General features: G+C 37.7%; 2 protein-coding genes across 4 annotated transcripts; one reads left to right on the top strand and one right to left on the bottom strand.

Annotated features, from left to right (window-relative positions):
• Nucleotides 1–114: 114 nt before the first annotated feature.
• LOC148725196 (uncharacterized) lies at nucleotides 115–9677 on the top strand. Of its 3 annotated transcripts, XM_088732006.1 has the most exons (5): nucleotides 1285–1548; nucleotides 4608–4654; nucleotides 6397–6555; nucleotides 7181–7367; nucleotides 7673–9677. In XM_088732006.1, the coding sequence occupies exon 5, from the start codon at nucleotides 7696–7698 to the stop codon at nucleotides 8326–8328; it is 633 nt and encodes a 210-aa protein (XP_088588132.1). In that variant the 5' UTR covers nucleotides 1285–1548; nucleotides 4608–4654; nucleotides 6397–6555; nucleotides 7181–7367; nucleotides 7673–7695; the 3' UTR covers nucleotides 8329–9677. The 3 variants fall into 3 exon arrangements, with proteins under 3 accessions (XP_088588134.1, XP_088588132.1, XP_088588133.1); XM_088732008.1 differs by lacking the exons at nucleotides 1285–1548; nucleotides 4608–4654 and adding an exon at nucleotides 115–252; XM_088732007.1 differs by lacking the exon at nucleotides 4608–4654.
• A 1862-nt stretch (nucleotides 9678–11539) lies between these two features.
• On the bottom strand, nucleotides 11540–13392 carry LOC148725195 (uncharacterized). The gene has a single exon (XM_088732009.1). It carries the CDS (start codon nucleotides 13153–13155, stop codon nucleotides 12766–12768), a length of 390 nt encoding a protein of 129 aa, XP_088588135.1. The 5' UTR covers nucleotides 13156–13392; the 3' UTR covers nucleotides 11540–12765.
• Nucleotides 13393–13454: the final 62 nt, after the last annotated feature.

Below are 13454 nucleotides of genomic sequence, written 5' to 3'. Positions count from 1 at the left end.
ATGTATGGAAGCGTTCTTCGCAGTAATAAACCCTACTTCTCTAGTAGGTGGAAATAGTTCGTTTTGCCTTGCTTTTCTTGTTGCTGTCTTTGTCTTTTTTTTTTAATCGATCTCCACAAAAGACCCTCAGGTTACAATCTGTTCGGAATGTCACAATGATGTCAACTAAGTTATGGGACTTTCATGGGACTTTCATGGGACTGAAGGGACTATTTCCAATGGGTGACGCTATATCGAAGGCGTTCGTCGAGGGTAAGAGTAAACAGTAATTTTGGTCAGCGTTTACTGCGGTTTCATAAAATATACGAAAGCGTTCCTCGCTGTAGTAAATTAACCCTATTTATCTAGTAGCGACTAAGTACTGTAGACATGACTTATTGACTTGCCCTGTTCTGCCAACAGAAGAGCGAACATGATAGGCATGCAATGACTACTTTCAGTGCTTATAACAAGTGTAAAATTATTAAGTCGTAAGTCAAAAAAGCTGTTCCTTCAATTTAAAACGGCAGTCACTTTGAGAATAAAGTAACCCTTTCGTTGCCTGTCATTATATTTGTATGAAGTCGCTGACGCCAAAACGGGCTGGCTTTTGGTCTTGCATCGAGCTGGTGCACTTAAAACAGAAGGATGGGTACAAGTGCGGAATTTTCATTTGTCTCACGCTCATCATCATCATCATCATCATCATGTTTATTTGTTCAAGCAGGTTGAATTTATTAGCAACTGTATAAGCTGATGTGGACCTGCTGTTCTCCCACCCAACCCACCCCAGGGAAGGACATCCAGCAGACAGTAATCTCGTTCGTGGGAAATTAACGTCTTTTACCCCTTACCCTTTAAGAGACGGGACCTCCGGCTTTACGTCCTATCCGAGAAGACGAAACAATGTGAGTGAAGTGTCTTGCTTAAGGACACAACGCTAAGCCCCAGCCAGGACTTGAACCCGGGCCGTTTGACCCAGAGTCCAGCGCACTGACAACTGGACTACTCACGCTTCACTTTACTACTCACTATGCACCCACACGCGACATTTAGCTTTTAAGTTTAATACAGAAGTCACTATTCTCAGTAAATCATGAGGTGTTAAGGTACGAAATATTTACCTCTCAAGGTAACCAGGAAGAAAGTGCATTTTCATTCGTTTTTGTATATCTTCATCCTTTGTTCAGTACGATTTTACACACTTCGGGTTTGAACTTTTTGTGGAGCTTACACGACGTATTTCAAATTTAACCGCTGTACTATAAACTTGTGTGTTCGACCCTTGGCGAACGCCTTCGATATCCTTCGATATCAACGATCTCCTTCCCGAATGAAGGATTATCATAACTTCTCAACTGTGACAAAATGAAGTATAATCATTCAACATCGAGATGACCGTGAGGCCAGTGAACCCTGGGTACCAGATCTATTGAGAGATGATTTTCCGGGTGATTTCGATCGATTTCTTCGGTGCTGTCGTAGGTGTCCTATTCGGTCACTTGTGTTTCGCTTTCCTCGCTTTTTACGGGCTATAATTTTGATTCATGGCGTCCGCTGTTGTGGAAGGTAAGTAAACATTGTTTTAGTATAAGTTATAAATTATTCAGACATAAGATGCTTTTGAATATTCATGATACGCGATAATTTGCGAATGATACATATATTTTTCAAGCATTCCAATTGTCCAATTAACATTCAGCTTTCTCGACAAAATGTAAGTTTAGAGTGCCCTGGTAATGCTAGAGAAATACATGAAATTCTCAAGTGCTTAACTTGCAGGCTTTTGTATTCTTTGAACATATTTTCGAATTTTTGTTTGATCAGTAGTCCATATGTTTTCTACAAATATATACCATCTCCTTTTAAGCGCAGCCGATATTTCGGCGTCATTCGTACGCTAATAATTGCACACGTGGGAAAGCTGTCAATTTGAGTTCGCACAGTTTCACCTATAACTGATAGCAAGGGGTTTAAAGTTAATTAAATAAAGGCCATGAGCTAATATATTGTCTTCATCAATACAATTTCCATCATCCTCCACCCTGATGCATGAGTGATAGGGCTATGTTTGCCAATATTTTCAATAAAGGCTGAAAGTTTCAAAAGAAACTGTGGTGCTGCGTTGGTGGGGGTAACAAGGTAATTTGGTTATATCAACTAAGTTGAAATCGTAAATTGGCCACTGTAACGATTAAAAAAGCTGACGTTTCTGTTGTTAGCCCTTCGTCATTCGCTCTGACGAAGGGCTAACGCTCGAAACGTCAGCTTTTTTACTCATTACAGTGGCCAATTTACAATTTCAACATAGTTGATATAACCAAATATTTTCAATACTCTGGACATCATTTTTAACTTGGAAAATGGCAAAGCCATTAAATTTTATACTTACGTGTAATGTCATAATAAAGGGACTGGTATTCTCGTATATTTTAAAATTACCTGATATGTACACTAAAAATTATAATTAGTAAATAAACCCCATCAGGAGGCTGGTATATTGGAGGCTAATGCCCGAGGCTGAAAGATTGCCCAAAGAATGAACATGAATAAAGCCTGATAGTTTCTAAAGAAACTGTTTGGGGCTGAGTCCGTGGGAGTAACGAAATAATTTGAATATATCAACAAAGTTGAAATGGTAAATTGGCCACCGTTACAATTATAAAAGCTGACGTTTTGAGCGTCAGCCCTTCGTTGGAGCGAATAGAGGAATTATGGGTTGTGTGTGCTTTTAAAGGCAGAAAAAGCAGCTAGTACGTGATTGATGGGGACATGGCAATGAGAAAAACACAAATAAATTTTTCTCGTTGCCATGTTCCCACCAATCATGTAGCTCCTTTTTCTGCCTTTAAAAGCACACACAACCCACAATTCCTCTATTCACTCCAACGAAGGGCTAACGCTCGAAACGTCAGCTTTTATAATCGTAACGGTGGACAATTTACCATTTCAACTTTGTTGATATATTCAAATTACAAAGAATGAACAGTTGGCCGAGAAGGTGTATCTTTTTAACACTGTTTAAAAAGATACACAGATTTTATTAAAAAAGTTGGACCTGAAAATGTGACTTTGTTCGTTTGTTTTGTCTTGTCTATAAAATTGGGCGATGGATATAAAATCGAATGGGGTATACATTGTATTTTGTAAATAAACCCCTTTGGGCTGCTGGTATGTCGGCTGATAATGTCCGTGGCTAAGAGATTGTCCGAAGCATGAATATTTGGCCGAGAAGTGAAGCTTCGAGGGCAAATATGAAATTTTGAGGGCAATCTCTCAGCCAAGAACATTCTCGGCCAACATACCAGCAAGCCAGAGTGGGGTTATTTATTTTATAACCCTCCCATTAATTTTCACATCGCAATTAAACTGCGCATAAACAGAGTGAAAAAGCCAGTGGTGATCTTATGACGAATGCACGTGATTGATGCAAGCAAAAAAAAAAATGAGTTTGGTTTCCTTCCATGTAAATAGGAGAACAGAAAAGTTGAAACTCTTGTGTTGACTATGTTTCTTTTTCACGGAAAAAATCGTAGGACAAATATCAACACGGACAGGGGTTATTGCATGATACCTGTCCTGTGATTTTGCATCACGTGACATAAAGTAACCAATGATGTAACCAAAACGTAAAGTAACCAATATGCCTGATTTAATTTTAACCTACAAAAAAGTATCACTACTAGTGTGGACAATGTCAGGCAGAAATGCGTCAATGAAAACTCGATTAGTGTAGACAAGGCCAAATTAAATCCCTGCAATGACATGGTATTTTTTTTGTGTTATTTCTATTCTATTTACTAGCTGGGTAATGGTTACAACAAATTTGCTAGGGTTCATATTACATTGTTTTCATTGTCTGAAGTGTGGTCAGAAACTTTAGTAATCTTTGTTATAATGAGTTGGTATAGAGCTCTCTAGTCAGGCCAAATTTCATGAGCTATTAAATGAGCTATTAATCTCAGTTTTGGTAGCTTGAAGTGGCTTAGTAATACTGCTCACAACTCCTTATCTCCTAGATATAATGCTAATGATTTGCAGGTCACCTCCATCTGACAGGTTGTGTTTTGCCAGAAAATATTCCTTCTTTGCCTCCTTCATGGAAGTTTTTTTGTTTTGCAGTCTGGCCATCTGGAATATAGGCAATTTGAGGAACTCTTTAAATTACACAAGGGTTCTGTGCTACACTTTATATTGCAGTTTTCAATAACATATTTTACATACTCTGAAGTTCAGACCTCAAACAATGGTTACATTTTTCACTGCTGACAATCATCTTAGCTAGCAGACCTCTCTGGAAACAAAGCTTCACTTCAACCAGGTCAAAAGGTCACATCTGTCAGTTGTGACTGGTAGTTTTTGATCTATTTTGCTTCTTTCTGTTTTTCAAGGTTTGTTAGCTGTTGCCATAATTATTATTGACAGCAACAGGAAATTGCAATCATTAGTTGGGTTTTTAACTTCAGATTTTGCATTTAGGCCCAATCTGGTTTAAGTTCCCTGTACTGTATAGAGTGCTTTTACAGGCACCATTTAAAGAAATTAATATACCAATATCATAAGATGCCAAGAACTTTTTTTGAAAACGATCAGGAACATCACATGTACATAACTTTCTTTAAATTCAGATTTAAATTCTGAAGAGGTTTTCAGGCCAACTAAAAGACCATTCAAGGTATGAATATCTAGCTTACATTTAAAGGTTATTTAGGTTATTCAGATTAAATGCTTAAATGGTTATTTAGATTAAATGCTTTCATTTCTGTTTGTTTCATAGATGATTAAAAAAATAATTTACATTTCAAGGAAGTATGTTGTTTTTGAGTGAGAGCTGTTTAACTCCCCCTCCCCTCCCCCACTTCATAATGTAATTAAGGGGTCTTTATAGATTTTGAATACTGTGGAAATGTAAATGATAGTAATATTAAATTTGGATATTTTAAGATAATCATATCAAATCACCTTTCCAGAAGAACCCCGCCTTTAATACGAGACAATTTTGATATTTTTTCTAGGCAAAAACTACAACATCTGTGTACATTTGCCTGCCTAATACAGACACCTGTTAAATGAACAACAGACACTTTTCCTTGACCCCTGTAACATTTTCACAGACAAAGTTACCCTCACCTAATTACCAAACCTTCTATAGTAAGTTAATTTTTATTTCTTAATAAGAGGCCATAACTGTCAACTATAGTTTAAATAAATGTAGTTAAAGTTGCCCAAGTGAAAATTTGTATTTGCTGAATGTAACTATTTATTAATCACCTGTGATCACAATCACTTACACACTCACACTCTTTGTTCCTATGAGTGGAGTATTTAAAGGCTACACCTGTGATCACAAATAAATACTAAATTTATTATAAATTATCTATAGTTTATTTGCTATAACTGCAAAATTATAGCCTTCCTGTAGGGTGACTAAAATGGTCACAACTAGGGTAAGGGCAATCTGATTATATGTTAAATTCCTGTTAGAAAGAGAAACCTTTCCGTAACTAAAAGCAATCTTTTTTAAATATTTTGTAGACTATTGTAAATGACAATGTTGTGTCATATATGAGCCAAATATATGTAATTAATAGTATATAATTTTCACTTTAGGTTTTATTTTAAGAAACATGCTTTTTAATTGTATCATTTATCTTTTCATTACACTGTATGTTAATTCCTAAAAAGAGCAATTGCACAGCTGTTTTTTACCATGCAATTTTGTGTTTGTATGTATTTTGTATTAGCAGTAATTAAATGTAAATAAAAATAAAAAAAAATAAAAATTATCTTTTCATTCAGTTAAAACTCACCTAGTAACATGATAATGATAGTAATCAAGGCTGTGCTCTAAGGAAAATTGAATGGAACCCAGTGTTCTGAAACTGTAATCCAGGGTGCCCAGCATATGCTTTGTATGAAAAGCCTAAAATTTCCGAATCACCCAAAAGCAAAAGTAAGGTGCCATGGGCCACCGGACGCTGCAAGAGCACAGTCTTGGTAATAATGATAATTAGTTCAAAGTTTTTTTAAAAAACTTTTTTTTTAATGTTTTCTGAGAAACCATTTTTTCTAGAACTTTCACAAGCCTTCATTATTGAGTATGGCTACAGTGTCTGTTATTAGGCCAAAAATATTGCAATTGAATCCCTCAAATGTAATTTTCTCTGCCAAATAATATTAAAGCAGATCAATTATTAATTGATCTGTTTTAAACTTACCTTAAACTACCTTTAGCTGTACTTAATTATAACATTCTATCAACATTTACTGATCACATTTGCACTCTGGCCTAAGAGCGGCAAGATAGCAGGATTCAATGCCACATGAACATAAAATTAGTTTTGTAGTACACCTGTACTTAATTTAAAGCAGTAATGTCAAAGTAGAAATTTTTGTTATTTTATTATTCTATTACAGAAATGTAGCATGTGTGGTGGCAGGAATTACAATGCATCCAAAAGTTGCAAGATTGAAGGATGAGGGGCAGCATTCTAAATCAAACCATTTGACTGGGAAAAACTGGCACAAAAAAATAAAACACATGTCACCCAACAAAGGAAGCTGTTGGAGTATCAGGTAATAAATAAATACTGCATTTAATAAATGATAACAATCATTATGATAACAGTCAGAGTTCAAGTAAGTCCACTAGCTAGCAGATAGTTGCTATATTATAATTTTTCCACACACAAACAAGCAACAGTTACTTGTATTTTCATTTTGGCTTCTGCTCAAAGTTACCACTGGCCCATTTTTTTCCCTCATTAAATGAATTTCAGAATTAACGAAAGGTTTTATATTTAAATCCCTATATACATATTTACTTGACAAATGTTGCTGCAGTACTTGTTTGTTGGTGCTTTTAGATTTGGCTGACTAGCATTCATATATCTTGAGCCCTGATATTAGCAATGATGACAATAATGATGAACATTTAATAATAATAATAATAATAATAATAATAATTATGATAATAATAATAATAATAATAACAGCAGCAACAACAACTACATAAAAATATTAAAAAATACCGTAATGGTGATGATGAAAATGAAAATGATAGAGCATTAAAAAGCACCTCAAGTGTAAATTCCTGGCTTGTAACTCTCTATTCTACTTCCTATGACCTTATTTTATTTGCTGCAATGTGATATATATTCAGAAATTCTAATGAGAATATTTCATGTTGTTTATTTTTCAGGCAAATGTTTTATATCAACATCATGGTTGGGATGTTGTTGTTTTGTACTTCAATAAACATGGTACAGGTACATCTTTACATACTTGTGACACACCTGGTGCTGGGCTAAAATTTGTGGGGTCGGATAAAAGCAATGCATCAAAATATGGTCAAGTAACCACAAAGCTCTTCAAACAATTTGCCAAAGGTAAGTAAAAAAAGCAATAATGATAAAAATAATGATATTGATAATAATGATAGATCCCATGAATAAGAAAAGTCCTTGAGATCTGGGGTTGCAAGTCTTACATGTCATGTCCTATTCAACTGATTTTCTAAAGGAGGTATAGGAGTGTCTTGCAATTTTTTATAGTATTGTCCCTTACAATGCTGACCAACACAGAAAAGGTAACAAATTATCACGTTGAGATGGACAAAATGCACTAATTGAATTTAGTTTAGATTTTTTTGGAAAATTACTTAATATACTTTGAACGTTATTTTTCTGTGTAGACGTTCATGGCGGTAATAATACCATGGATGATGACCCTGACGATCCATCAGTCACTGTCAGTTTTGGAAATGATGCAATGTCCGTAATTTGTACTGGTATCGCACCAGAAGGTGGGGATGGTACCACAGAGAATCCAGCAGATCAGACTGGGGGACTAGATGGGTGTCAGGCAGGTGGTGTGGGGCATGGGCAGTTGGCCAGTGTGGGTGTTGGTGCTGGGTGTGGACAAATGGCTGGTGTGGGAGGTGCAGCAATTGGCAATGGGAGTCAGGCATATAGCGCAGGGCATGGGCATAGGCAAATGGCTAGAGTGGAAGGTGCAGTAATTGGTAAGGAGAGTCAGGCTGGTGGTGCGGGTCATGGGCAGATGGCTGGTGTGAATGTCGGTACTGGGTGTGGGCAAGTGGCTGGAGTGGGAGGTGCAGCAATTGGCAATGGGAGTCAGGCAGGTGGTGCGCGTCGTGGTCAGGTGGCTGGTGTGGGTGGTGCCTCAGGTGGCAATGCATGTCAGTCAAGTGGAGCTGGGTGTACCCAAGTGACTGGTGTGAACACAGCGACAAATAGCAGTGGGAGTCTGGTAGGTGACGCTGGGCATGGGCAAGTAGCAGCAAAGGAGGGTAATGAAGTGGTTTATCGAACAACAACAAACATATGAAACATATGAGTGAACTGCGGTTATGAGACGTATATAAGAACGATCCTTCGCAGTAAAGCACTATTTGAGCAATAGTGGAGATCAGACCTGAAAAAAATTTCAGGCCTGTACGGGATTCGAACCACTGACCTCTGCGATACTAGTGCAGCGCTCTACCAATTGAGCTAACAAGCCTAGTACTAGTATCGCACTAGTATCGCACTAGTATCGCAGAGGTCAGTGGTTCGAATCCCGTACAGGCCTGAAATTTTTTTCAGGTCTGATTTCCACTATTGCTCAAATAGTGCTTTACTGCGAAGGATCGTTCTTATATACGAAGTGGTTTATGTTGTTGATGGCGAGATTCTCTCTGTTGGTATTGTAGACGAAAATTGTGTGACGCTTCATGGCCATAAAATTGAAAGAGGGTTTTAACTGTGCCTGCACCAGTAATTTGGGCGATCCTGAAGAGAACAGTCATCTACAGAAAGGGATGTTCTTTGTCCTAGACAATTTTGTTACACAAGAGCGCTCATGTTGACATACCTTTACTTCAACCTCTCGAACGTCAAAGTTATACTTTCGGTGTTCAAAATATTGTTATTCCCTTCAAAAAATTTTAGTTCTCTTCATTGTTCATTAAGACAACCCAAATTGCGAAGGGTTTCCAGATCACGGCTGTGAAGTCAGTCTATTTTGGCATGTCTGGGTTCCAATCAGTCTGGGTCTAAAGTGCACAGTTAAGCAAAATACTCTAGGCTCCGAGTAAGGTTAATTATAGCCAACTTGACAGGTTAGGAAGTTATAGCAGTTCCCATGAGAGCACCCCTTTTCATGTCCGTCATCTTGGATTTTTTTTTTTTTGCCAAGGGGTAGCATTGGCTTGACCAGTCATGGTTAAGCCACGAAATTTTTCTCACTTATAGAAGAGAGTCTAATATATTGTTGCTGTAAGTATCAAGTTATTTCATAACATTTCCAGAGAGTTACAATGTGCGTGAAAAGCTTAAAAAAGGAGAAAGACTTCCAGGAGAGGAGGGGAAATTGACAACGAGGTTATTGCACATTTTTGACGCGGAATGTTAATAAGCAACAACATATTATAAGCCATTAGAAAGCTCTTTAATGGAGCAACAATTTGGTATATTTCAAGTTTCCTAACCCTTACGTGGGCAGGCGCTGGAAGCCAGAAAGTTCAGAAAAAGTGGGCATATGAACCACGAGGGGAGTGGTAGAACTAAAACAGCTCTAAAATCAAAAATGCGTGTTCAAATCATGAGAGAATTGCTACACGTAATGATCATCACCCTGCAAATCCTCTCTGAAAATTTTAGCTCTTAACTCTTACGAAAAAAGATTTTTTAAAAATCTTCTATGCGCTGGACTTAGTGCAAATTTCAAGAGTGAGTTACGAGGACACAACTGGACTTTGTCGGTTGGTACCAATCCCAAGGCCTAAAAACCTACACTCACTTAAACGCCCGTAACTTTGCAACCGTTCATGATTAGACCACCAGATTTGGTCCACGTATATATTAAGGTTTGATCTAAAATAATTGGTGTAAGTATGAAGTGATTTCATTAATGTTCAACAGAGTTACGACGTGCGGAAAAAGTTCAAAAACTTCATTTCTCTTTTTTGCCATATTCGTAAAGTACTTATCATGCTAATTACTTAGCGTAAGTTTAATGAAAAAATGATAAAAGCTGAATTTTTTGTGAATTTTTTAATTAAAAAAAAATCTAAGATGGTGGACATAAACAAGGGTCCATTCGTTTGAACAACTGTAACTCTTAAACCCTGCACGGCGTAGGCATGAAATTTGGCACACTAGTATATAAGAAAAGAAACATTTGCAAGTTGTAGATATTATCAGATTTCAATGACATAAGACAGAACTACGATGGTAAGAAGTTCGACTGGCGAAATGGTTTAAAAATGGATCACTTGCTATGACTGTGACTATAACTTTGTAACCAGTAATGGTTAAGCCATGAAATTTTGCTCACTTATAGAAGAGAGTCTAATATATTATTGCTGTAAGTATCAAGTGATTTTAGGTTGAATGCTCTTCGCGGAATTCGCATTGAGAGCGATAAAAAAATGTCTTCTTCATTTATGAAAATTTTCCAAAATTCTGTTAAAATTAGGCGGTGAAGATACGGGCCTGTAATTGTTTGGTTCACTTTCATATCTTCCTTAAATATGGGCGATTTTTCACATCTAATTTTGGCTGTATAAGTTCCAAGTGAAATATACAAATTAAAGATTTCTGCTACGACATGACGTAAACGTCACCTGCACACTTTAATATCCGAGTAGGGCAGGAGTAGAGGCTGTGTGACTTATTGTTGGGAATAGGCAATATTTCCAGTCCAATTTCAACCGGAGCGATAGGTTGAAAAAATTAGGATGAGACGCGTGATTTACATTTCCCTAAGAAATCAGTTAAACATTTTGGAGTTGGAGGTAACTGACGAGCTAATTTTTGTCCAACCGTTGCGAAATGCTCATCGAGTATATTAGGCAATATTAGGCTAAAAAATTGCAATATGCAGACCTCTTCTCCCAACCGAATTCTAACAGAGAAATCGAAAACGGTTGTTTATCATCGACCTATCAACGGATCTGCAAGTCTTTAGAAATTCTGTCGGTTCACGGTGTAAAATGACCGCTTACCATGACAGGGGAAAAAGCCAGCTTCCCTTTGGTATAATAACGGCTACACGACGAAAAGAAATGAGCTCACGGGGTAGATTTTTACAAAAACTAGGCTTTCCAGCATGTAGTGCCTCGGGTCACGGGCCCCTTTCTCGAAGGTCCCGAACAGTTTTCTCGCTCGGAAAAGCCGTGGCAAAATCCTAAACCTTATTATCACAAAGCTGTTTCATTCACCTATTGTTAATATAAACAGAGCTTGTCTTGATACAAGGAGTTTCCGGCGTATTCCCCAGATTGCCTAAAAACGGCTTTGCGGAACCAAAAAGTATCCGGAACCTCAGAGAGACGATCCACAGGGTTCCAAAGAAAATAAAAACTGCAACATTTCGATGGTATATTACATGGGATAACCACGAGAAGCGTTCGTCGGAGACAATATCAGGTTTTGAAACACGAGTTCAATAACGGTTGAACCTGTTGTAAAGTGCGTCAAACACTTCAAGTGGCTCTCACTGTTCTTGTTAACTCCAAAGGGTTTATCCATCTTGTTATAACAAAAGAAAAGGAACGTTTTTGAAGTGAAATAGACGATTTTAATAATGCCGATATTAAAGTGAACGTGAAATTTACAGTCTACTTGGAAATTGTAGTCAGCCGGGAGGCAGGTGCACTGAACAAAATATTGCAAATGTTGCTTGTTTTCCTCCTCGCTGCACCCTGTCACCGTTACAGTTAGAAATATTAAAGAAAATGGGAATCAATAAAAGCATTCCGAGACAAAACTAAAAAAAAAAAAAATAGAATTATGGTTAATAAATACAACATATACTTTATTTTCAATAATTAAGACCGATGATCAACTCACGGAATAGATCGCCCTCAAAACAAAAGTAGGGGAGAAACCTTTCCTCAGTATTTGATACAAAATGCCAATAACTGTTGCCGCAACCCTCTCTGCATTGTATATTATTAATAATTATATTATAATACTTAAAATGTATATAATGCGACTTTCAAACACGCTGAAATAAATAAAAAATTCAATACGAGTTCCATACAGTGTACTAGGCTTGCAAATGGAGATATGATCAAGTCTGACCTCGTGGCATAAAAATAAATAAACGACAGATTACAGTAAGTATCATCATTTAAATCGAGCACTTTCTGGCACGCAACTACAAATCGCTCTAAACGACTTTGATAACCAAGTAATATTTGGGCACCAAGGTCACCATGACGATGACTTTCCACCAAGGCCCTTCGCTCCGTCGAAGGGCTAACGCTCGAAACATCAGCTTTTGTAATCGTTACGGTGACCAATTTACCACTTCACTGAACTTTGTTGATATATCCAAATCACCAAGGCAATAGATTGACCAGCTGGTGGTAAGAAGAGGACGGTCTTTTCGTTGGCTATAAGTAGAGCTGCATTTCCGTGGAAGCCATCACACAGTGCTGATAACTGGTGCACTAGAGTTGTAGGAGCATGGTTATCACAAACTCGTATAGCCAAGGGCGAATGCACACTCACACATTGTTCTGCGACAGAAGAATGTGTCGACTTTCAGCTTCAGAGACAGTGGCTGAGACAGACAACTTTCAGCCTCAGAGACAGTGGCTGTCTCTGAGGCTGAAAGAAAACGCTGAGGTAGGCTGTGTCGCCAGCGGTCATAAAGGCGGTTTTCCACCCTGATTGATGCACAGAGTAACATACCCCACAGAGGAGACAGTTCACGCGTAGGTTGGAGATCGAGCCGCTCATGCACACTCCACGAGCAAAGATCAAAGCTATTACACTACAAGCCGAACTGCCGTTTCTGCCGTCGAGCGTTCTGGCTACTTTCGACAGGAAATTTCCATGAAAATGTATCGCAATGGGGAATTCCTTCACCAAGTAGCACAACGTTATTTCCCGCACCTGGTACGTTTTTGTAATTAAAAGTGATTTCATCTTCAGAACAATCACCAGTGCTGTCGTACGTGCCGTCGTCAACGTCAACGTCATCATCATTTTCTGCACCCTCTTCCAAAGGTAGACATTCCTCGTAGTCACTGCCACTTAATGCAGCTTTGAATTTGGTAGCTGCAGAACAAATCTGACTCTTGCAAAAGGCAATTCCCTTTTTGGCACAACTCAACTTTCCTTGAAGAACCACAGCACTCATTGAACTACTTCTGTACTTCATCTCCTAGACACATGAAAAGAAAGAGGGTGTCACAGAGAGAAATATTGATGCTAAGTTACTTTTACATAGAGTGTCTGAATGTTTGCATGGTATGCCATGGACGCAAAGTAGTGCAAAGCAAAGTGTAAGCACATTATTGTAAAAGAGTGCACAATGTATTGCAAAAGATTAAGAAATGTACTGCAGTTGTGAAGCAAAGGATAGTCTGAGAACTAAAGAAATAAATAAATAAGTACGTACGTAGATAAATAAATAAATAAGTAAATAAGTAAACACAAAGTTAAGGTATTTACATTTTC

Source organism: Stylophora pistillata, chromosome 8 (assembly GCF_964205215.1).
Source record: "Stylophora pistillata chromosome 8, jaStyPist1.2, whole genome shotgun sequence".
In the NCBI taxonomy this organism is placed as follows: domain Eukaryota; kingdom Metazoa; phylum Cnidaria; class Anthozoa; order Scleractinia; family Pocilloporidae; genus Stylophora; species Stylophora pistillata.
Note: the sequence above shows the minus strand (reverse complement) of the source record. Positions and strands in the feature narration are given on the sequence as shown.

Excerpts from the sequence above, each read along its gene's own strand:
- LOC148725196 (XM_088732008.1), top strand. The coding sequence starts at position 7,696 with ATGGATGATGACCCTGACGATCCATCAGTCACTGTCAGTTTTGGAAAT.
- LOC148725195 (XM_088732009.1), bottom strand. The coding sequence starts at position 13,155 with ATGAAGTACAGAAGTAGTTCAATGAGTGCTGTGGTTCTTCAAGGAAAG.